The 25,045-nt window shown below is 46.5% G+C and overlaps 1 protein-coding gene across 2 annotated transcripts in view; it reads left to right on the forward strand.

The window, feature by feature from the left end:
* The first annotated feature begins 10,384 nt into the window (after positions 1-10,384).
* Positions 10,385-25,045, forward strand: part of SLC67A1 (solute carrier family 67 member 1) — a 62,441-nt gene continuing 47,780 nt past the window's right edge. For both annotated transcript variants that reach the window (XM_009935286.2, XM_075427230.1), the window contains exons 1-4: positions 10,385-10,888; positions 12,819-12,916; positions 15,565-15,710; positions 16,477-16,609. In XM_009935286.2, coding sequence (XP_009933588.1) covers positions 10,760-10,888; positions 12,819-12,916; positions 15,565-15,710; positions 16,477-16,609 — 506 coding nt within the window. In that variant the 5' untranslated portion in view covers positions 10,385-10,759. The remainder of the gene's footprint in view (positions 10,889-12,818; positions 12,917-15,564; positions 15,711-16,476; positions 16,610-25,045) is intronic.

A 25,045-nucleotide genomic window follows, 5' to 3' on the forward strand; every position in this document is an offset into this window, starting at 1 on the left:
TTTGGCATAGTAACTTTCTGAAGACACAGCGCTAAAATTTTATTCGCTCTTAATCTGGAAAAGCAATCATTTTATAATCTCCCTGCTAGCTTCATAGCATTAATTTTACTGCAAGCTTTGAATGTGGACCAAACATAACCCAGCCAGTGGTGAACCTGCGAAGGGAGTGGTGCGATGAGCTCCCTTGGGGCAGTCCATCACGTTCATTTTACAGCAGTTTAACTATAATAAGGCTGCCCTGCCCGCAGTACGGTATGTATTCCTACAGAGCAGGCAGTTAATTGTACCTGGATCCAGCAGCGCACTACAAACGCGTTTGTGTCATGCAGAATGATTCGTGCTGTGACTCATTGCTGGGAGCTCAGCCTGTGTTGTAGATGGGGCAGCATTTAAACATTGCTATGTGCCATCTGCAACAGCAGTCAGCACAAATCCCGCTAGCATTCAACATCCCGCAGATCCAGAGGGAAGCCAAGTGCCATATTCCCTAACAGAGAAAGGAGGTGGAAGACCATGGGTAACACTGGCTTAAAGGTTTTTTAACGGTTTGCATTACATCCACCGACACAGCTATTTCTTAACGAGGCAGTTCTAGAGTTTTGGACGGAAGCTGAAAGGACCTGCTACCTTAGGCCATGGTCAGAAATGTTGCTAAATTTTCTGATTACACGTGATTGTAATGTCCTTTGGTAGATAGTGGAGGCCAGAAGAAAGCCACATTTTTTCCTGTGCTGTGACCAGGTTGAAAAATGATCAGGTCATTCCGTAGTCCTAAAAGTTAACCTTACCAGCTGCTCTGCTACTTCTTGCAGGAGCTATTGGTAAAAGCCTGACCCTCAGTTTCAAGCAGAGTGAGTTTTGGACTAAGTGAGGACAGGAGGGTCAGTCACGAAGAGATGCACTTCTACCTGGCTCTTAATTAAACTTTAATTTCATACAGGTGCAATTAAAGACATATCCTGATTCTGTGCAGGACAGCAGGTAGATACTGTCCCCCAGAGAGCATACAGTCACACAAGAAGGCATTTCAAAATGACAGGGCACAAATTCTTCTAGTGTGAACCACGAGCCACATTCTCAAACATAGTCGTGACCAATGGAGTCTGAAACAAGTGTTTTCCTAACAGTAGAAGCAGAAGAGGAGCTGGGTGAAAGACCTGAAGATTAAATCCTGGCAGCATGGAAATCAGAGGCAAAATTCCCAGTGAATTGGGGTCAGGGTTTCAGCCTAGAGCCAAATAATCCAGATCTTGCAGCTCTTCTCAAAGTAAAAATGAGTCAGTTGGTCGTCATTGGTATTCAAAGGGAAAATAAAAACCAGGTGAAATCATTTAAGCTGACAGTGGCCAAGTGGTAGTGAGTTTGCTCTGGAAGGAAAAAAATATATCTGTGTTATGTTTATGGGGTCTCATTGCTTTCTAGATCAAATACACTTGCTTTGCAGATGGGAGAATGGCTTTTTTTTTTTTTTTTTAACTGCCAGCCTGCAAATTTAATCTAGAGCCTTTGCTTTTCATGCACCACAACTGCTAAGCAAGATTTTCCACTGGCCTGCCCTTGCAGCCCCAACAAGGTCCTCAGCCCCTCTGCAGTCCCGTGGCTTCCGAGGGCACCTCCGGCGGTATTCGAGGCGGTTATCGCTTCACCTGTGTGCGGCCGGCTGAATGCGGCAAACGCTTCAACTGCTGAGGCTCAAGAGGAAAATAACCCACCACTCCTCTGGATGTGCTGGGCAATAAATAAAAGGAATAAATCCTTATTGTTTTGTCTTCAAGGTAACGAGGAGAGAGCCTGGGCAGAGCTGCTGAGTGGATTGGTGTCGTTTTTAACAGGAGTCTCCAGGAGCCAGCCAGCATAGAAAGCCTGGGGAATGTCCTTCTAGCACCTTCCCTGGGGCAGTTTTACAGAGGTAATCAATCCCGTTGCTGTCTGGTAGGGAGTTAGGAAAATGAGGTGGGATAGACCCCTTTTTCTAGCAGCACTTTTTATCTTTCGCTGTTTCAAATATCCTAACTGTTTGCAAAATGCTCAAGTCCAGTTGCTGCTTTGGCAGGACTGGTTCTCAGCCAGTTCGGATTGAAAATTCATAGGACTTGCTTGATTTCTGGAGAAGCCAGATGATGAATCCTGGTTTTAGTGCGTGAAGACTTTGATGTAGGGAGTTGCGTGTTCCAGAAATGGAACACGTGAACCAGGGAGCTGCACTCCAAGTGGGTTATTTCCACCCCTTCCAGAGTGTGAAAAGATTAACAAATGCCAAATGGTGTGACGGTGGCAAGTCCAGCTCAAGACTACAGAAGTATTGCTGGTTTCTGCCAGCCTTGCATTTGGCCTTATGGCTGGCTGAGAATTAGGCAGCAATTTCAAAGCAAAAAGCCTCAAAACCAAATATTGCAACAGAAAATGTTTAGCGCATCCTGGTCACAGCCATCATCCAGCCCTCCCATGAGCAGCAGCCGGCTCCAGTTGGAGCTGGCAGGCTTTTGTCCTTTGACATGTTTGGAAGCACTAAGTCCCTCTCTGTGCTCTTTCCAGGGCATAAACACTTTTTCCACTCCTTGAGGAACGGTCTGGGTCTCTCCTTCTCTGGTGGCAAGTCCATGGCACGTGCTAATACCTTTGCTCAATGACAAAGAGTCAGGGGGCTGTGAGCCTGCGATCATCTTGGGGATGAGCTTTAGAAATTATTTAAAAATATTTTAAATGAATAAATAGCTCTTAGGGATTTTCTCTTAGGGAAACTTCTGTGTGCCACTCATGTCCCACTTTAAATTGCTCCTGATGCCAGGGTTGGATCCTAACAGTGTGCAAAGTTTGCTCTGATTCTTTACAGAGAGACCAATTTCATTCATAGCACCTCGTGTTGTTCCAAAATAATTCTGAAGAATTATTATAAGCAATGAGCTTTTGAGAGACCGCTTTAAAGACACAATTGAGAAGCTTTGGTGTTTTTTAGTGTGCCAGACATACCTGCAACATGTTAGGAATGCATCCTCATCCTTTGCTGTGATGAAAGGCCATGCCTAGAGAGATAGAACTGGAAAGAAGAAGAGCACCATGCAGGTGCTGGCCTCTTAACAGTGACATCTCAGATGTATTTTAAGTGGGACTTATTGGTATGACAGAGTAGATTGACTGTAGGGAAGTGTCTCCTAAACTTTTCCACCTCTTATCTATCTGTCCATGCTAGAGTTGTATTCGGTGTTCAACACTGCTTTAGCTGAATTACCTTGAAACTTTTCCCCACACTGCTGTGAAGATTCCTGGTATCCCACCTGAGAGCTATTAGTGGGTCCCCCCTACAAACTCAGCACTAAGGAACCCACGAGGAAATCCCATCTCCACCAAAAGAGGTTTGATTTCTTTTTGTCTCAGGCGAGTTCAGGCAGAGGGTGGATGGGAAGGCCAGGAGGAAGCAGTGAAGGATCTCCAAAGCCTTCTGGTAGTTTGAACAAAAATCCGCAGTCTTGAGACTGTCATTCCTCTTGTATTCCTAACTAAAATCAAGATTGCAATCATTCTCTCCAAGTAGACCTGGCTACAGCCGTTATTGCTGATGCAAGGGGTGCAGACCTGCCTGGCAGAAGAGATACCTCTAAGAGCTAGTGTCTTCTAGAGCTTTAAAAACTGTTTCTCTGGGGCGAGTTGTGTGACAGGCAGGAGTGCATGCTCTGCTCTTGCTTGCGACAGTGCAAACTCGGGAGTTTGCTCTGACTTTACAAATCCCATCCAAGGCTTCAGATGAAATTAGGTGTTTACTTATAGGAAGAAAAATAAGGACCTTGGGTGAGACTTTGGAAGGCATTTAGAGCCCAGATGCATCAAAGGGTCTCTATCGCAAAGGTGCATTTCACCACTCCTGAGCTGCTAATAAATCAAGCCCTGCATGACTATGGATACCTTCATCCCACGTCTTTCATCCATAGGCAGCAAACACCTGCCACACAGGACTGTCCCCCACCCACGTAGTGATGGAGCCAGCTGGGCGTGGGGACAGCCATCCTCTTCCCTCCACACCCCATGCTGGCTCCACGCAGGTCCTGAGTCCACGTGGAGAAACCAGCCAGCCAAATGGAGCAAGGCTGGGAGGGGACATGTCTCCACTGGCCCAGAGCAGGTAAGGATTTCTCTGAGGATGTAGCATAGACCCTCCTCAGTGCGTGGAAGCCATGTCCAGCATGTGCAAGGTTTTGCAGACCCATGCTTTGCCCTTCTCTGACTGCTTTATGCAGAAACATGCATTAGCAGAAACACTGAATACACATTCGTATTTTGTTTGTGCTGTGTCGGCTAACTGACAGAGAGATTCCTGTTACATTATGCTGCTGGTGGTCTCCCAAATGCTCGAGAGTTATAAATCAGTCAATTGTTTGATTCTGACACAGGAAAATGTTTTGGTAAATGCAGGAGACTCGAGACTAGCTGAAAATGTCTGGGGCTCCCATTGTGTGCGGAACATAATGTGTGCAGAGGAAATCTGCAGCATTCCTATGGCAAACCACAACAAGAAGCTCCATACAGCCCCAATCAGTTACAATTCTCATATAAATTAGAATGGCTTAAATGTTATTTAAATGATAAACAGCTTTTGCATTCCAGACATTGCTGCGATTCCAGAAGGTGGCTCTATAATACCAGCTGAATGAAATATTGCATATTGCAGGCTGAGTATGAGGCTTCGTTTATATGTGTGTGTGGTGTGTGTATCCGTTTTTTGTCACATCTAGCATATTCTTTGGCTATAAACCTTGGACTTCCAACACACTGTGTGTATCTTGGAGCCTAGGGCTTCATCCATTATCCAGCAGCGAGCTGTCTGAAGGTCGGCCACGCCAACATGCCAGTAAGCTGAAGACACAACCACAGAGGCAGCAGAAGCATCCGTCGCTTCTGGACTGTCACCATCACTCATTGGCTTGTGAAGTTTTGCCTGGACCCTGCTCAGCAGCGGATGATATAATCACTCCTTTAATCACAGTTGCCTACATAGACAGCTGTGTCACACTGGCTTAAAACAAGGGTGCCTTGAGCATTAGGAATAGGAATGGCAAGTCTGGGGGAGATCATCCCCTGCCCAGGAGAGAGCTCACCCAGCAGACCTGGGCTTTTGCTATGGGAATTTTTGCCAATTCATCAATGTCCTAGTATAGCAGACTACTAAAGGCTGGTGGCATTTGCTGGCTTTTGATGCTTTTGCTTGAAGGACAAGGTCAGCGGCTGCTCTCCAGGCAGCTCAGCAGGCCTTCTCCACTGTGTGGCAGCAGCTCATTGAAACTTGAGGGGCTTCTGTTTGCTCAGGAGAGATTGTGGGGCAGAGGTGGGCCACGGCTGTGGCAGCACCTGGGAGATGACTCGGAAGGTAAGTCCTCTGGCTGAGCCGAAATACATCCTAAGCAAGGTGCCACTCGGTGTGAGCAGGCATGAGGGGCTCCTGCCTTGGTGAGGTCCTGCTGGAGCTGAGGAGACTGGACGGGTACACAGAACTGAACTTTTTCTTCCTATTTGGTCATGTTATTCTTGGTGTAACTCTCCTGAATTCAGACGGCTGGATTTTTCCAAAAGTCTTTTACAATTGACACAGTCTCTGCCCCATCTGCATATTTTGTTGTCAAATTCCAGCATTCAGAAATGTTCTCTTTTGGTTTAATTTTTCCAAAATATTAGAGAGGAGTAACTGCCCTGTGGTTAAACAACAGGACTCGAGTCCAAAGGATGATGGAGTCTGACTCCAGCCTCTTCCCCATACTTCCTCTGTGATTTCAGGCAAGTCATTAAACCCCTCTGTTTGGTAGGGTCTCATCTGCAAGACAAGGAGGATCTAATTCTTTTCCCTTGTCTGAGTCTCGACCTCTTTTTGTGTTTGTAGGGCACCAAATGGGGCCTCGATATTAGCTGGAGCTTTGGGGCTTTACCATTAAAAAGTTAATAATAACCAGCCATATTTCAGATAAAATGTGATTTGCAGTTTAATATGCTAAGTAACAAAGACTTTACCAAAAGAATGAACAATAGTCTTTCCCATTTCACAAAATAATTTGCCAGGCAGAATAAGCGCACCAGCCTTTTTATAAAAACAAATTATAAATAATTGCTTTTTGCAATTTAATACACACATAGAAAGAGCCAAAAGAGTTCAGCAGCCACCAGGAATCTGATTTCATTGCCGATTTGGACTGTCTCCGTAGTTTTTGTGAAAATCCCCGAAGACTGTGCTATTTTGTAAACTAAACATGGCTTTATTTTGCTGGCCATGTGGAGTCTTTTTCCATTCATTAGTGAGCTTTTTTTTGTGAACACAATTAGACAAAGGAATAAATCAGTCAACAAACATGGGACATAATTTTAGCAATAGTGGGCCATCTATGCTGTTATTTGCTTAACTGTATAAATCTTTCACCAGACTACAAATGAGACCGGTTCCCTCAGTGTCGGGGTCGGGGGAAGAGAGGGATCGGGACAGATCCTGCGGTTTTGACGGCTCCCACTGACCGTGGCTGGTGTTGAGCGGTTTCCCTCATTACGGCAATTCAGCATTCCTGCTATTGGGGAATTGCTTCAGAATATTTCTTCCTTTTCCTCTCTCGTATTACAGAGCTTATGAAATATCATCAGGATGATAGATCCCTGAGGGCTGTGTCTCTGTAAATGGTTTTTGTGTCTCTCCTTGCCTGAATATCTGCATGCCTCACTGCTTTTGGTGCACTGGCCTCATGATGCTGTTGCAAGGTAGGGTATGCCCATAACTATTCTTCTCGCACCTGATTTTGCCTGGGGTCAGGTCCTCCTGGCACCCCCCAGCACACAGCCTGTAGAAATGCGTTTTCTCTTTGTAAGGAGAAGTGTAATCTTTGCTGGACCCAAGAGGCAGCGATGCCCTCCCTGGCATTCCCAGCCAGCTCCGGTGCCTGCCATAGGTACAGGTGCATACTCCCAAGGGCAAGGATTTGTGAGTGATCTGTGCTGGAGCAGGATTTGGTTCATCCCACTGGGTTTTCTTGCGTAGCTGGAGAGACCTACCAGCTTGCATTCAGAGAGGATTTGAGGCCTGAGAGATGCCCTTCATCACTGGACAGCATGTCTGCACTTCTGTCCCTCTTCAAGGCTCTTTTCATGAGGCTGTGAAGCTTGTTTTGACCCTCTGCAGACATATGAATCCAACCCAGAGTACCTTGTGTTGCTACAGATCATGTTAAGGTTCCTCTGTGAAAAAATACAAGTTGAGAGAAGGGTTCAGGATTTCTTTCCCTGCAATTTATTCTTTTTCAAGCAACATTTCTGACTGCTAGTATTGGTGTGGGCGGGTTTCCCCTCCCCATGCATATCCACTTTGAGCTGGCCTTGCTTCGTATTTCCAGCGATTTAAGAAAAGATTTCTGCCCAAGTAACATAAACAGGGAGTCTTTACAAATTTTTTTTAAAGATGTTCTCAGGTTTCCCATTCTGTTTTTCCAGAGATCACCAGATAAATAGGCCTCAGGAAAGATATATCAGGGAAGGTAACTATAAATACTCCAAATAAGTTGAGAATAAGTGTCAAGACTTAATGCATAGCTAATAGCCTAATCTGCAGTTTCATCACAAGACATTTATCTCCTTGCTTGCTTTCACTGTAGTCTCTCTGGAATATCTGTCCATTTAAAGTTTATTTATGTTACCCAAGAAAATTCATTTCATATTCCTAACCTATTCCTCCCCTGTTCTTAAATTAATCTTTATTTTTTTAAAAATGGCTTTTCGGTGATTGAATGCTACCCGTGGTATAGCCTAGAACTGAGCCAGAAGAAGCCTTTAGATAAAAATGCAATGCCAGCCTTTAGATAAAAATGCAATGCATGTCATTAATGATGCATTATTGCTACAGGTGCAAATGAACTGGCCCCTAGCTGGATGGCAACAAACGTGGTGTTCAGTGGGGCATAGCTGGGATCCGAGTTAATCTCCATCATACTTTGGCTCCTGCAGACATTTTTAGACAGGCTTCTCACTCAGGGGAGACGGAAGATCTGCCTGGTGTCAGTCACACTGGCAGTTTTTCCATTGGTGCTTGTGCTGCCATTTTTAGCCCCTAGACTGACCGATTTATGGGGCAAGATTTTAAATATCAGGTCGTGAAAGTCAGGAAAACCCAAGATCCTGCGCAGAAGACCTCGCGGGAGGACAGCAAGATTATTTGGGGCTGCCAGCATCTTGGCCAAGTTCAGAGAATACAGCTCATTCCTGCATCCTTGGGGCCAGGGCAGCGTCAACATGGCTCAGCTCATGTCTTGTAAAGGTGGCTTAAAACTTCCACCTTCTTCCCTTCGTCTTATCCATGCTAAAGCACAGGGATGGGGAGATAAATAGTCCTGCCCAAACAGACTATTGCTAGAAGAGGATCTCTGAGTTTGGCCCCGGGCACTTTCTCACTTGCAGCCTGATCCAGGATGCTAAAGAGCAGGTTTGGCCACTGAGTCATCAAGAGGCACCCAGTGATGCACAGGAACCCAACCTTGTGATCCTAGCCCCTTCCCAGCGGTTGCCTCCATACCAGGCACCAAGTTTAAGTCCCCACTTCTCAGAACTGTGTCTTTTGCCCCAGAGGCTGAAAATTAAACTCAGTTTTGGGTTTTTTTTTCACTCCATTTCCCTTGTCAGTGCCAGTAAAAATAAGCTAAATCTGAGTGAGAGCATGCGGCTGGTTAGCTGTCTGCACTGCGTGGCCCGGGCAGGACCAGGCTTGTATCTGGTGGAGAGGGGCTGCATCTGCAAGTCATTGCTTCCCCCGGTTGCCTTACTGGGATCTGTTTTCAGTTGCTGCTGTGACAAACTCACCAGTCAAAATATTGATGTTTTTCAAGTCCAAGTCAGCAAAGTTTCCCGTAAGCAGTGTTTTACATTGCATTTGCATGAGTTGCTTTTTTGTTGTCTCAAAACCTCCAAAACCAGAGTTCTGTAATTAATTTTACTCTTCTATTCAATGCTGGTAATTTGTATGTTGTGCCTGTCCGGTGCAAACCAGGGAGTGACAATGTTGGTGCTGTGCTGCAGGACATTCAAAGCGCAGGCAGATCCATTGTTTCATGTTGAGATGAACCAAATGTTGAGCACTGATGCTCTGCTGAACTGGGATACGTGCTGGGTAATCTTCCTTCTTCAGTAACAACTACGACTTCTAGGGCATTGTGAGCTGGGTCTGAGTGCTCGTATCGCTGTAGGAAAGTCACTCTTTAAAGGTGCGGTTTTTTTCATGCTCTGACTGAGTTTGCAAAAGGTTGTTTCTGTGCAGCCTCAGCAATACGGTACCCGCCCCTGGTGAAACATTAAACCTTTGGTGTCTTTTTCCTTTGTGAGGAGGCAGAGCCTGGCAGCCCTCACCAAATCCCAGGGCTCTGTGGTGACACGTATTCAATAAAAGGGTGTGTCAGGAGATCTTACAGTTCCCTGACCCTGGGCTTGGCTGGAAACCTGGGAGCCCTGACAACCACTCTGGATCCAAGCCAGCAAACATCTGTGCGTGTGCCTGTATTGATGTGTCTGTGTCAGCCCTCACGGCGAGTCAAGCCTCCATTCCTGAATGGAGGTGTACACTAGGAAAAAATTTATTTTCCAGATACTCAGGGAGGGGGAATATCTCTTTTCTTGGAGATTTTCAAAGCTTGACTAGAAAAAGCCACAGATGAGCTGATGTGTTCAAGCAGGAGGGTGGATGAGATTTCCTGAGGTCCCTTCCTACCAAAAGTCCTGTGATTCTATAAAATCAGGGCATTGGGATCTCTGCTTTCTTTCTCCCTTCAAAATAAAGATAATGCTCAACCAGACTTCCAGGCTTCAACAAGTAAGAAAACGAACAAAAAATCCCCCAGGCAAACAAGCAAGCAGACAAACACATAAAATGCCAAGCAAACAAGCAAGCAAACAAACAAAACCCCCAAAGGACAAACGAGTCTTGTTTATTTAATTCACCAGTTTGCAGTCAGCCTCATGATTTGTGCGGATTTAATGCAGCTTTTTTTTAAAAATGTTTTTGTATTAGCTGGTAATTTGTAGTCTGAGTGGAGTCACATGTGAACATTTGCCAGCTCAGTCTCTCTATAAATTTGCAGCACCTGGTGATGGAGGCCAGAAAGGATCAGCTAGAGATGTTGATGAGAGCAACTCTAACTTCATGTAAGACATATGACTGTTCCAGGTTCTGTATAAATCTACTGCAAGCAGCATGAGGACTTGCAAATAGCTGTTCTGCTGTAAGCTTCACTTGCAACCTCCAAAAATAAAATCAAAGTGCCTTTCACGAAGAATTAAACGTCATCTCTTCTGAGCTACCGGAGGCAAGAAAAGTGCAAGAAGTGAAACAGTTAAAGAGCTGAAGAGTTTGTCACATGCTTTTGTTTGGGGCAATGTCCGCTTTCAGCCTGCTGGGACTCTAAAGCCGGTCTTTGTTGTGATGGTGCTTGAAGCAAGGAGCCCACCTGGGACAGGGCTGAAGAGCAAGATCCGTGGTTTGATGTGTGGTTACCTTTGATCCTTCCTGGCGAGTAAGCAACAGGGAGAACAAAAACAAAGAAAGAAAGAAAAAATAAATCCCCGGCATACTGACTCAGCACCTTTCACTCTGTAAGCTTTGAACTGTACACGCAGCTTCCGCACCTTGCCTGTGCTCCATGCTCCCAGATAGAAAGCACCTTTGTGCCACTTATCAGCCTGTCAGCCTGCAGTAAGTTGCTCCACGAGCACTGTGAATGCAAAAGCCAGCTCTGGTGGTGAGGAAGAAGCCTTGAGAATGAGGAGCAAGATCCTGGGGCAGAGCGACCGCTCGGGAGAGATCCAGAGGGGACCAGTGATCCTTGTTGCCTACCTGATTGCAACCCTAGATCTGACCTTCCTCTTCATGCAGATGGGAATCATTCCTGTGAGTATGGGTTGTCCTGCTTCACAGCACACCTTGCCATGGATGCCAGACTATGTAGTTTTTCAGCAAAATCAGAAGAGAGTTTGTAGCAGGAGACAGGAAAGTGTATTCCTACTTAGCAGGCAAGCTCTGATTGTGTTCAGGGTGTGCCCAGGCAGTAAAAGCTGGTACTGCAGTAGCACCCACAGTCCTTTCCTGGCCTCATGGACCCCGGTGAAGCTGATGTAGTTTATATCTTGGTGCTTGCAGTGGCAGAGTGACCCAACAAGCAGGCAGCAGAAATCAGAGGTGGGATTTCTGAGGGTGTAATAAGCAGCTGTGAGTGGGAATTGTTGCTTTTCACTTACTGGACTCTTCTGTCTAGTTTCATAGAATCATTCAGGTTGGCAAAGACCCTAAAGATCATAGAGTCCAAGCAATAACCTAACACTACCAAGTCCACCACTAAACCATGTCGCGAAGTGCCACGTCTACATGTCTTTTAAATACCTCCCAGGATGGTGACTCCACCATTTTCGTGGGAAGCCATTTCCAAGACTTGATAACCCTTTCAATGAAGAATTTTTTTCCTAATATCCAGTCTAAACTTCCCCTGGTGCAACTTGAGGCTGTTGCCTCTTGTCCTATCACTTCTTGCTTGGGAGAAGAGCCCGACACCCACTTTGCCACAACCTCCTTTCAGGTAGTTGTAGAGAGCGATAAGGTCTCCCTCAGCCTCCTCTTCTCCAGACTAAACAACTCCAGTTCCCTCATTATAATAATTGTTCTCTAGACCCCTCACAAGCCTCGTTGCCTTGCTCTGGACACTCTCCAGCACCTAAATGTCATTTTTGTAATGAGGGGCCCAAAACTGAACACAGTACTCGAGGTGCGGCCTCACCAGTGCTGAGTACAAAGGGAAGATCGCTACTCTATTCCTGCTGGCCACGATATTCCTGATGGAAGCTAGGATGCTGTTAGCCTCCTGGGCACACTGCCGGCTCATGTTCAGCCGGCTGTCCACCAACAACCCCAGGTTCTTTTCTGCCGGGCAGCTTTGCTGCTCTTGTGAGCTCCTGGATGTATGATACAGCTGTCCATCCCCTGTCTCTGGTGAGCCTATGACTTCCGGAGGAGATCTCAGCTGGTTTTGTGCCTACAGAGGCATACTGCTCCCTGCTGCTGGGACTAAGCCAGCCCGTGGTGTCCTGAGCCTGGGGTTTATTTATGGGACATTAGTGGAGTCAATCACCAATCAGCTACAGGGTGTTTGTGGACCTGGCTGCAACGCATGTACCAAGGAAGTGGGCAAGACTGGGCAAGACTGGGCCACCTCCACACCTTCTCAGAACTGAACTTGGCTAAGAGTTTTAAACAACTCTCAGTAGATGGCACAAAACAAATACATGACTAGGGAATAGCTGTCCTTTGAGCATACAACTTTTAAATAAAAAAACAAAAAATATTGTGGCTCTTCAATGTGTGCACCTGTGTTTTTTTGCAAGCTCAGGTTGTGGGTGTACCCTTCAGATTATAAGTAAAGGTAATATTTTGCCCATGTTGTGCTTGCATTGATTCCGGCTTGCTCAATTAAACAGCTCCAAGACCTTACCGCAGCTGTATCCTGAGTGGTGCTTGGGCTACCCCAGGTGCAGTAGCTGAATATGTTCAGCTGTGTTGGCCAGTAAAGGGTAATTCAGATTTGTCACCTGGTGCAAAATTGATGGTTTTGATCACACACCCTTGATCTTCACTAATGGCTGGTGTGGGATGGAGGCTTTTGGTTAGAAGCTGATTTTTGACCCAGTGAACATTTCATCTGCAGGTATGGAGAAGAGAAGGAAGTGCTTGTTTGGAGCGGTAGTTCTCTCCACACAGACGTTAAGCTCTCTGTTCAGAGATACAGTAGACTTCATTTCCCCTGACCTATCTTTTTTCTTTTATTTTTTAGTACTTGGCAAAGAGCCTAGGTTTGGATTCAGTGGGGTTTGGCTACCTCCAGACAACCTTTGGTGTCCTCCAGCTTGTGGGAGGCCCTATTTTTGGGAGGTAAGTGAGAACAGTTCTCATGACCCTTTTCATAGCTGAAAAAGGCCAGGCATTTTTATACTTTAATAAAAAAACATTTAGTTCTGGTTCATAGTCCTGTTGAAATGTTTGAAGGTTTCATAAATGGGCAAGAGGAAAATAAATACTATAATTAGAAATACTGCAGCATAGAAGCAGCTTTTATATTAACTTAGCCATGTTTTAATGACACACATTTAAGTGTAACAATATACTGGGAACAGGCTTAAACCATCAGAGACCTCAGAGCCCAGGTCCTAACGGCTTAATCCTGCAAATGTTTTATAGCCATGTGTAACCTTAGAAATGTCTTGTGATTGGGAAGCCTTAAAAAAAGGGTATTTATTGATGTTAAGTAGAGCTGTCAATGAAAATAATTGAGGGTCGTGTTACTTCTACGGCTGAGTCTCACTATATGTATATCACTGTTTAATAAAAATCTAGACTTGCCTGAATCTTTAAGAACTGGTGCATCTATAAGCTCATCTATCAAAGTAAGAGAAGAGTGGAAAAGACTCAGGTTTTCTGCCTCTCTACCCCATGGGACACATGCTTCTGTTCGTAATGAAATGTAAATGGCCCCAAAAAATTCGAGTGGTGGGGGAATGCATTCCCAAAAAGCAGAGGAAACTTGAAAGAGCAGTGTAATCCAGTGATGGGAAACTAAAAGGAGGCTGAGAAAAATCTAGCTTTTTTCCCTTGTCTTGCTGCTGATCAACAAAGTAATATATGGAGAAGGAGCTGGGGTGTGCCTCAGTTTCCCTGCACAGGATTTACCATTCTGGTTGATGTAGATTGTGAGCTCTACGGGATTCTCTGGTACATGGTGTGTAACACTTCAAGGATCTGATCTTTAAAAGACCTTAGACACTACCGTAATACACATTTTTAAATTAATAACAGTAACACTAAATTCTCCAGTGCATCTTGGAAAAAAATGCATTCCTGAGAACGGAGATGGTGCAGAGGGCACAACTTGAATGCTTTTTCTATTAGTATGAAAAACTAGAGTAATATTTCTGTTCTGGATCTGGTGCCATCTGAAACCCGGTTTTCCTCTCTGCATATCATTCACTGATGTCCAGAAGAAATGCTGAAGGGAAGAAAAATGGCAAACCAGAATCCATCTGGGTCTGTACTCCCACTGCGGTAGCTGGGACTGAAGGTGTATACTGCCTGATTGAAAACAAAATTTGCAACACAGGTTTGGAAGAAAAAGGATTTTCCTAGATATGAGGCTGCTTTGACCTCAGTGTAAAGGTAAAGAGAAGATGGGAAGAACGGGGATAAGAGAGAGAAAAATGTGTAACAGGTCAGGTTTCCTTGTTCTTTTGCTTGATGCTCCCAAACAGCCATGAGAAGAAGCAGTGCAGAGTTTATGTGGAAGTAACAAAACCAAAAAAAGCCATGGACTATGTAGTGAATTGTGGTCTTTCGGTTTCAAACAGCTAGTGTAAACTTTCCTGGCTTTTATGTAAACAGCAAAATTTTGACCTGTACCTCTTCCTCAACATGAGGCCCTTTAATTACTGATGATTAGCTTTGTTTGTAGACCAGTCTTGGCATTTTTGGGGGGGTGGTGTTTCTGTTAGTGTTAGCACAACTAATTGCTATGCAAGGTAATGTTCATCTGCTAACTGTAATGTGCAACTTCAATAAAATGAAGGAAGGAGGAATTGGAGTGAAAAACATTATCTAAGGCCTGGTTTAGGGTCATCTTAGTCCCAGTTGATCAGAACCCTTTTTGTGGTACTCTCGAACTCTGTCCAGCTTAGCTTTTTAAAGTATCTTGGAGTTGAATAAAACTTGAACCAAAGTCTGATCTGGCGATTTTGGTCTTCCTTTCTTGAACAGATGCAAATTTGAGTCACTATTGTGAAGTATTTGAACAATGGAAAACTATTTATTTTCTTTAAGTGATTCTGAATAAGAAATGTTGCTTTGAACATCCTCTGGAAAGAAACTGGATTAACTTCAGTTGCCATTGAACCTGAACTAAAAAATTAGCTGGCCTGATTTCCTGGTCTGAACCAACTCAATGAGGAACAAAGTAAAATTTGAGGGTGCTACGTGCTCTGAAGTGTTAATATTGAATGAGTTGCTGAGCTGCTGTAACTGCCTCTGCCTGTGGCTCGTTTTCAGCAGCTCTGAGAACCCTCATTTGTTCATTGAAATACCAGGGTAGGAGACTTAAGTAAGCATATGTTATCTTGTGCTTATGAGGGGTCTGGAAATGGGCTGAGCAGCAGCAGCTGCTGGTGCGTTCCGCTGTTACATCAAACTCTTTGTGCCTGCGTTCCTAGGTGAGCAGCTGGTGCTTCAGCACTGGACCTTGCACATCTCCTCCAGGCAAGGCTGCCCATTTTGGGTTTTTCTTGAAAGGCAAAGCATTGTATTGCTGGCAGTCAACAACGAAGAGAGGTTGTCCAGTGCCAGACCCAGTAAGCTGAATTCCTCTGAATATCGAGTCCTCTCTTGGGAGCTGAGCGCTGCTGAGAATCTGCTCAGTACTCCCTGTGGTGGATAAATGAGAGTGAGATGGCCATGCAGCTCCATCCATCTGGGTGCATCATGCTTGTAATGACCTGTGCTATTCCACTTCTGACAACCTTGTACCATTTCTGTACCAGGTTTGCAGATCAATTTGGCACCCGACCAGCCTTAATTCTTTCCTGTGCATCTGGAAGTGCCTTCTTCCTGCTCACGTCCATCTCTACCAACATCCCACTTCTCTTCCTCTCCAGGCTGCCAGCAGTGTTCATGCATGGGCTACCAGGTAAGGTCAGTCAGGAGTGGCTTTCCAAATGGCTTTTATTGCCCAATTCCTCTCTTCTTGCTCATGTTGCTGGAAGTCAACAGGCTTAACAGCATGAAGGAAGGCAGGAGGAACACTTGGCGTCATCAGGGATGAAATGGTGAGAACATGAAGCAGCGGGTGTATTGGTTACAGAAAGGAGCAGGAAAGCAGGGCTAGCAGCCCGTAGTCCCAGGTCCATCATTCTGTATGATCCTGAGCAAATTGTTTGGACTTCACCATCCAGACACGAGTGATGAATAGATGCTGGCAGCAATGCTATCCCAAACTTCTCAGCTACCTTCTTGCAACCAGGATGTTTTGTAGGAAAGCTTTTCCCTTACTCCTGGTAAAATGAGCATATTGGTCAAAATGAAACGTGATTGCAGAAATAGCTTCTGCTACCCACCAAGCTGTTCCACTTCAGTTGGCCTTTCCTGGATGTTGCTAGTAAAAACCATAAACAATGTTTAGCTACTAGAAGTCCATGTAACTTGTGCAAGAGGACTCAAGGATGTTAAGCCTCTTCTTGCCGCTTGCAAAGTGGCTTATTTCAGTGGTTTGAGTGGTTTTGTTTCCTATGACTGACAGGCTGAACCAATTCCACTCAACAATGTGCACCAGCATTTGCCCTGGGTTTGTGAGGACCATTTTGTGGCAGGCACTGTTTCTGTGGCCTAAAAATTTGTGTACCCACTGCTCAGACCCTGTGGCAAGCTTCTTACAAGGGATTTTTTTTTCCCTGCAGGTGCCCAGAAAGTTATTACAGACCTGACCACACCCTCCCAACGCGCTGATGCTTTGGGGAAGCTGGGTCTTTGCTTTGGAATAGGCATCATCATTGGTTCTGCCCTGGGAGGTGTCCTCTCCACCAAATTCGGGTGAGTGGCATACTTGTTTGCTGTTGGCGTTATTGCAACCATGAAGGGAGCTGCTAAGGGGAATTTTGCTCCCTCTCCAGCTTTTAATGATATCTTACTGCTGGTGGCAGCAGAGGATTGTACTGCAACTCAAAATTTTGTTCACCATACTGTTACAAAGAATGACTACCACTGTTTTTAAGGGGACCTTGTTGGAAATCTCATATTCTGCCTACTTAAATTGATTTAAAAACAAGTTGAAGTGAGAAACGGATTCTGTCTGTCTCCTGGTTGTTCTCATTATGGAGCTGTGTGCTGAAAAGCAGCATGTACTTCGCAGCCTGCTGTTGAGAAACGGCATTGTACAACTGAGAAATAGAAGCTGGGAGCAGTGGGGAAACCTGTGCGTTTGGGGGATGCTCAGTATAGAGCAAGACAGGGAAAGGGGAAAGGGAAAAGCAAGCCTGGGACAGCGGAGGGAAGGAGCGAGGAGGCTGAGCCCCGTCACAGCGAGATGAAGCGCGTCATAACAGGCTGCCACCTTCTCTTATGTGCTGTAACAGGAGACAAACGCCCGAATTTACTGAATTTACTCGTCCCTGTTCATTGTTAGTAAAGGAAACTCAGAAGGTGCGACAAGTCGCCCGGGACTGACTTTGTTCAGCCTTTGCAAGCCCCACAGCTGCTCCACAGCGGCAGGCGGGGGTGAAGCCGGCTGGGGGGAGTAGGCTCCACGTTTGGGGCATTGGGCCGGTCCTGGAAGGGCGCAGTGGCGCTGGCAGCTGCTGGTGCCATGCGGGTGTCCCTGTTATAAACACACCTCGCACCAGCTCCAGGCAGCGCGGCCGGATGGCGCTGGGTTTTTGTCACCGTCCTCCTTCCGGAGCCCTAAGTGCCACAGACTGTCTGCGGTGCTGCGGCCCCCTGTGCATTTTGTGTATGGCATGCGCGCTCGTGTCGTTCATCTCTGAACGCTGTTCTGTGCCGATGTGTGCGGGTGCTGCAGCGATGCTGCTTGGCATCTCCAGTCTCTGCCAAGGTTAATTAATTGGAAGACTTGAAGGTTACTGCCTTGGGCAGCAGCCCCTGAACACAGTTTGCTGCAGTGCTTTGGCAGTGTTGGGCCAAATCAATGGCTATAAATAATCTCAGGAGTTTTCTTATTCTCACTTGAAACCTGAAAAGGTTTTCATTCATTCTTTCATGGTTGGCGCCTGTGTTGTGTTGACCAATTGACACAAGGCTGGCTAGGGGGGTTCATTTTGTGGTTATTACATGGTTACATAAAATGAAAATTGGGGGTGTACGTAATATTAACCAATACAGGATTCAGTGGTGCCCAGTGACAGGACAAGGGGCAACGGTCACAAACTGAAGCGTGGGAAGTTCCAGCTGAACACGAGGAAGAAATTCTTTACTGTGAGGGTGACGGAGCACTGGAACAGGCTGCCCAGGGAGGTTGTGGAGTCTCCTTCTCTGGAGATATTCAAAACCCACGTGGATGAGGTCCTGTGCAACCTTCTCTAGGTGACCCTATTTTGGCAGGGGGATTGGACTAGATGACCCACAGAGCTCCCTTCCAACCCCTAACATTCTGTGATTCTGTGATTTAAAAGTGTTTATAGATGTTGATGGTTGTGTGGGGTTTTAGCAAGAAGTATTTTTAATCAAATACAGTGACTGTATCCCTTCTGCATGTTAACTGTCTGAGCTTAAAGGTTGCCTCAGTTCTCAGCTTAATCTTTGGTTATATGCCCGTATTCAGATGTCAACATTCAGGTAGCATAGTTATCTAGCAAAAATTTATGGGATTTCATTTTCCAGCGTGTTCATTGGTCACTGGTTTGGAGAAAAATCAACAGTGGGAGAGAATCCCCTGTTTCAGTTAATTAGTTCGAGACACTTGAATGCAGCCCGGCTTTTGGACGTCAGGGCTTGGTGCTGTCGGACAACAGGACGCTTCCAGACTCCCTAGGTTGCTGCTGATTTTGAAAGCTTACGGCTCTTACGTTTTGTGCCTGCAACATAACACTGAGAAAAGTGAATGTTGCCTGTAATTCTAGGAAAGTAAGAGACCTGCACCTGAAGAACTACGCAGCTTTTGACTTCCTCATCGCAGGGTCTTGTTTCCCTTGCGCCCGGCGGAGGGCAGCTTCGGCTTCCAGTTCATGCGCGGCTGCTGGCGCATCCCATCGCCGTGGTTTCAGGGCTGCTTTTCTGTCCCGTACCGGGACTGGGGAAAGCAGCCTGTCTGATGGCTGGCTTTCTCCATGAGGATCTATGCATCCCCCTGGAAGGATGGTAGGAATTCTCCTTAACAAGGGACAAACCCCAGTGTGCTGGCAGGACCCTTCTAACCACCCTGACGTGTAGAGAGCTGATTTGATTTGATAAACAGGAGCTCTAGGCTGAAGGACTGCACAGGGAGGCCACTCTGGGCGTTTGGTAGTCATCTTTGCCACAGTCAAATCCCACCTTTGCTCTGACACTGTGCTTACCTCCTCTGCCAGACTTCTGTGCAAAGATTAGGAGAGCAATGTACTGATTTTTAGTGTTCTGCCTGATATTGGTGATGAGCAGGAATTCAGCCCTGCGAGCATATGAAGACGGCTCTGTGCCACAAAACAGTCCCCAGAGCATCCCCAGCACCTCTGGCTGTGTCTGCAGCAGTGACCTGGAGGGAAAACAGTGGGAGTCACGTTATGGATGTACCTGAGGCTCCTTGGCCCTGCTGCCGTATCTCATAGACTGGCTGTTGATCATATCTCCCCGTTTCCCACGTTTGCACAGAAAAGCTCCAGCTGTACTTGGAGCTGCGTAATCACTTCCATTTTTTTCATAGAAAAGTGATGCAATCTCCTTCTTTTGAAAATAAGCATTTCTGCCATGTCATGGAAGAGCAAAGCTGGAGATTTCTGTCCACTCTGCATTCTTCGCTCTCCCTCACCACAAAGCTGGCCAGCATTCCCCGTCTGTTGTTGACAGCATTATTCATATATTAGCAGTGGTTTGTATACAAGAGAGGGGATAGAAATCAGTCTCAGTTCCTAAACTGATGTCATTTTGGTGTTATTCCACTGTATTGTATTTACCATTGATGTACTTGACCTAAAGAGCTGGTCTGTTGTTGTTTTCATTGCTGGAATAATATTTGTCAACGCTTATTTGTAAGGGAGCCCCAGGGAAGTTGAATGGCCTGTTCTGATTTGCAGAGGATTTTTTGGATGTAGGATCCTGACCTCCACTCCTAATCTGTAGCCACCAGCTCTAGCCCTTCCTCCTCTCCCTCAAGTACTGCATTTTTCCCCAGTGTTTTCCAAAACTTTGAATGAAGCCGTAAGCAAAGGAATTGTGACTTTTAGTCAGACCTGGACATGTTTCATCTGCGAAATGTGGCTTTGCCTTTTTGCAATTAAAGGAGCTGCTTGCCAGCTGGCTTTGCCCTACTGAATTTAATTGTTTCAGACCTTGTGCTTAATACACAGCCCTGTCCACTCACCTCTGTACAAACAGCATGTACAGCTGTGAAGAACATGCTTTCTATGGACAGGGTGATGGTCAGGCAAATTTACATCACCTGAGAATGAGGTATAAGCCAATTTACTAACACAAGCAGTAGTAATCTTCACCATTTGGAAAGTGTTTTCATGTTTGTATGCCCCTTTTTTTTAAATTGGTGTTTTCTGCTCATTGATCAGTTGTATCAGGATTGTGGATATAAAATACCTAGCTTAAAAATAACCACTGTAGTTCAGCTGAGGTCTCCAGGTTCTTGGAGAGTCTGCAAGCTCTATCACAGCTCATCCACAAAAAGGTGACTTAGAAAAGGAGCTCTGTTTGCTCTCTGCAAGTGTTCCCCCCTCCCTGTACGCTTACTGCAAAGCTGTCAGGGGACCACAGGCTGCAGATGAGTGTGTATCCCTGCAGAGAAGTGATTTGGTATTTGTAGTAGCGGTGTTTTTGTGTATTAATTTTGGTGTTTGTGGCAGCACTGTGGGTGAAGGGTGAAAGAAGAAGGCTGGATTAGTCTTCAAAAGTGGAAAGAGGAGCCTAGGTAGCTAATTGCAGAGATTTCATCCTTTCTTCTGGGACTATGATTAATTACCTTTGGCTTCCTTCTTTCCTTCTAACAAGGATGTACAGAAGCTTTGCTGCATGACCCAAGATTTACTTGCTTTCTATGGACAAGGAGAGGTTTCTTCATTTTAGTGACTCAGCTGTAGGCTTAAATCTCTTGGAGCAATTATTCTTTTGAACTTGGGATTTTCCTGGCCAAACCCCTTTGATTTCTTATTTAATATTATTACAGCAGGCTTTGGGGAAGGTTTTTTTTTCCCTGGCTGTGCTATTATCCTTCTTCCTCAAGGGGAAAAGAAGGAGCTTGTTCGCCTGGAGTGGGGAATTGCATTTCTTTTCAATAAACCATTTGAACAATGTCCTCTGGCAGGGAATTTCTCATTGCTTCGCAGCAGAGTGGAAAAACTGTGGGTGTTGAAAGGGCTGAAGGTTGGGAGCTGGGAAGGCGAGTGGGAACATGGCAAAGGGTGAGAGGGTTGTGCTCTGTTTTGGGACAAAGCAGGGCATTCTGCTGCCGGGAGCTGCTCCTGCTTCCTTCCAGTAGAAACTGTGGTATTTCTCAGCCTGGGATGATGTTGATCAGCCAAGCAACATGGATCGGTGACGCTGGGACAGGATTTGCTTTGTCGTTTGTATCAAGGGTCTTTGGGGTGAGAGTGGTGGCATCTGCTTGCCAGAAGGTCATCCACAAGCTGCAGTGTGGTCTGTTCACTGTCAGTGCAGCTCTGTCGTGCTGTGGGAGAGATGGGGAGGGAATAGCAAACGGGCTGTTTGTCAAGGAGCTGATGGATTAGCGAAGATGCAGAGGACCTCAGTTGTGGCCTTCTCTGAAAAATGAAACAGGATCCAGAGGCTCTTTTTCTCATTTACTCTGAGCGACAACAATCTTCGTTTTGGAAGCCATAGTCCCAAAGATTATGTCTGTAAGGTCTATTTTAACCAGGTCTGGATATTGGATCATGCACCTTATTCCTCCACAACTTGTGGAGTTCAGGTCTAGGTCACTTTTCTTTTCTCCTCCAGCCCCAGCACCAGAGCTTTCTAGTTCTGATGACTTGTTTAACCTATTCTTGAACCTGAGAAATGCCTCAGTGCACTTTAGGTGGAGTTCACCTAATCTTAGACATCTACAGGAGAGACAGCTACACCTAAATTTGCTGTGCAGACTCTGTGAGGTTAGTGGAGAGGCACAGGCACTTCTATAGCACCATTTACCTCCTCAGGAAGCAGCCCTGAAACAGCTCAGGGAACAGTTTACCTCACAAGATTTCTGCTTGCTTATCAAAGTCCCAAAACACGAGCTCTGGCCATCAACACAAAGTGCCTTTAGTCACAGTCCTGGAGTATGTTCATGATCCAGCATCAAACCAGAAGTCACCAGCATGCAGGTCCTGAGCAGTTTCTCCTATCTGTGCTGCCTTCCTGCAATAGACAGGTCTGTACCATGCTCATCCCAAGCCCTTCCTTCCTCCAGACCTCTGCTTGATACCACCTACTGCTTCTAGGCCACCAGTTTTAGATTTGGGTCCAAGGGCTTCTTCCTATGTACCCATAAGAAGGCCACACTGATACTGCAAAGGTGCCCTCGTTCCCCCTTTGCAGGCCTTTGGTAAACCTGGGTCTCCCATGCTCTCCCTACAACCCCTAAACTTCAGTGGAGGGAGGCATGACGATGAGGCCCGAGAGCTCCTCTTTGTTCCTTCACCTGTAGGTGGGGCCCTTTCCTAAGCGAGAAAGAGTGGGGTTCAGGGCAGGAATCCGCAGCTCCTGGCAGGGAGAGTCCATGCTTTGTGGCTGCACTCAAGGGTACTGGGTATGGCTAAGGAGGGCTGGGCTTGGGTTGAGCTAACGGGGTGCTGGTTGGCAGCCCCTCCCTCAGCCTTGTCAGGAGCTCCCCATTTTCCTTCAAAATCCTCATTCCCACTTAGTTTTCTGCAGAGATTTGGTGGGATGTCTGTAAGCACGGCTGTGTGCCAGCTCACAGGGGACGTCCACCTGCCCCTTCTGCCCACAGCACCCTCCTTCCTCCCGGGCATCTCTGCCCTTTGGGTTAGCTGCTGCTTCTTCCCAGGGGAACCATGATGAAAAGGCAGTTTCTTTTAAAAAAAAAATGGGGGGAAGGGGGGAGGAGAAAGTATCCAGAACTTACTTGTGTGGCTGGTTTGTGCTGCTCGGATGGAGAGCTGAGGTTTGGGGGCTGCGAGGGAGTTGCCTTGCACCGGAGCCGCAGGAAGGGAGACTCCTGGTGTCCCTCTGTGGGTTGGCAGCCGCTAGCCCAGCAGACAGATGATTAGGAAATAAAGGGGGGAAAAATATCTGTGGGGGAGCTAAGGAAATTTCCCTGCTGCCTTCTCCAGCTTTCATCGTGCCTGTGCGCTGGGGGAGGCTGCCCTGCCTCGCCGCCCCATGCCTGGAGTCAGAAAGTGAGGGAGCGGTGGGTGAGCGAAACCCTGCTTTGCATGCGTGGTGGCTAGATCGCAATCAAAAGTGCCTATACTTGTGAAGTTACCTCTGCTAAACAATTATGGATGTTTGAACACCGCTCCCCTTGGCTGACGCTTTGAAAGCACGGAGTTTCTGTGCGGCGCGGTGCCCTGTCTGGTTGGTTGTTAGCTGTGTTCCTGCAAAGTTGCATCGAGATGGGGGCTGATTTTTCTTGTCAAGCCTGGCCTAACAGCCCCAAGTAACAAAAAAACAAACCCACAAACCTGGAGTTTTGTGGAAAGGCACAAGGTATTTTGGGTCTAGCCTCGGTAGCAGAGGCAGCGTCGGAGGGCTGAACGTGACCCTCGCTGTGCAGGTTGCACAATGAGGCAGTGTCCGCTCATGACTCGCTGGAGCTTCATCTGCTCTTCCAGCTCCTGGAATATTTCACAACTGGGCAGCAAATCCAGCGATATCACTGGGGATCAAAACCTGGGGAAATATTGTTTTCTTTGTTAACAGAAGATAGAAAGCATAGAGTACGCTGTGGTCAAGTCCCTGAACTGGGATTTGGGACTTGGCTCTGCCGCGGTTTTCCTGTGATGCAAGTAAGTCGCCCTGTCCCTCTGCACTGGTGTTCGTCATGCATAATGTGGGGCAATGAGATGGTTTTTCCTTCCCTGTCCCAATGCATTTACGATATTGCTATTTAGATTATACAGCCTCTGGGATGCAGACTCTCTCTATCTCGAGGTGTGCTCATGCAAATATCTACTACCCTAGGGGAACACATCCAGTTTTTCCTGGATGTATCCTCTTCTTCATCCCCTGGTGTCCTGGGCAGGCTGAGTCTTTATGAGCTCAGCTACAATCCCGTTTTTTTTTGGTTTGTTTCTTTTTTTTAAATTGTTTATCAGAAGTAAGTGCCAGCCTTTTGCTGTATCAGAAAAGCAGCAGAAAAAACAAGCTCAGCCAGCCATAGAGCTCGGTGCGGGGGAAGTCCCAGAGGCTGGGGGTTGAAGTGCAAGGCTGCAGAAAGGCTTAGTGCTTTTAGATATATTGGGTCAATTGGAGCATCAAGGGGCTTGGGCTGGAAGGAAGTAACATTTCCAAAATGGACCTTCCTTTGCCATGGGGGAAGACAGAGGACAGCACATCCACCGCTGCTGCTCTCCCCTGGTTTTCTCCTGCCTGAATTATGGCTGCTGTAAAGGATGGGTGGAAAAGCAGTGCTGTTGGAAGAGTTTGGGATTGGGTATTAAACCCTTGCTGGTGCTTCTTCTGGCCATTGCTGCCAGATTGATGAGACTGGCAGGAGGCTGCTGGGAGGATGGGGCAATGCAACACCCCATTGTCACAGGCTCCCAGTTCACTGTGGCCCAGGGTGAAGGCCAGGCTGCCCGGACAGGATGCTCAGAGGGGGGAAAAAAAGGATGTGACCTTTGCATGAACTACACCAACTTCCACGGCCCCACCCAGAGTTTTCGTTTCCTTCCAGTCTCTTTATGAAACCTTGCTCACAGCCACGCCACCAAAGGTATGTGAAGCATCCAGGATGTGAACACAGCCAGATGGCAAAGGAGTTTCTGAATGGCCATCTCCAGGCTAACCCCAGCGCTTGCTGGGGCCTTTCTCTTTAACCTGACAAATCACAGGTTAGCACAGCCAAGGAAGAAGGTATTTCCAGCATTGGAAAGGTTCTCTGTAGCATTCCGATTGCAAGCTCACGACCACTCAGGCTGAGCCCTGTGCTGTGCTGAGTGGCGCAGCAAATGCCCTTAAGCACCGCTGGCAAGCACAGATGGTGATCCAAGAGGAGGGCAAAGCTAATGGTGTGATCCAAGAGGCTGGATACCGTGGTTAGGTTCTTTCAGAGAGTGGGGCATAGCATAGTGATGAGCCAGCAGCGGGTCTGTGCCATAGCGCATGCAGCAGCACTCCCAGTTTGCCCAGTCA

This window comes from Opisthocomus hoazin, chromosome 7, assembly GCF_030867145.1.
Source record: "Opisthocomus hoazin isolate bOpiHoa1 chromosome 7, bOpiHoa1.hap1, whole genome shotgun sequence".
Classification (NCBI taxonomy): domain Eukaryota; kingdom Metazoa; phylum Chordata; class Aves; order Opisthocomiformes; family Opisthocomidae; genus Opisthocomus; species Opisthocomus hoazin.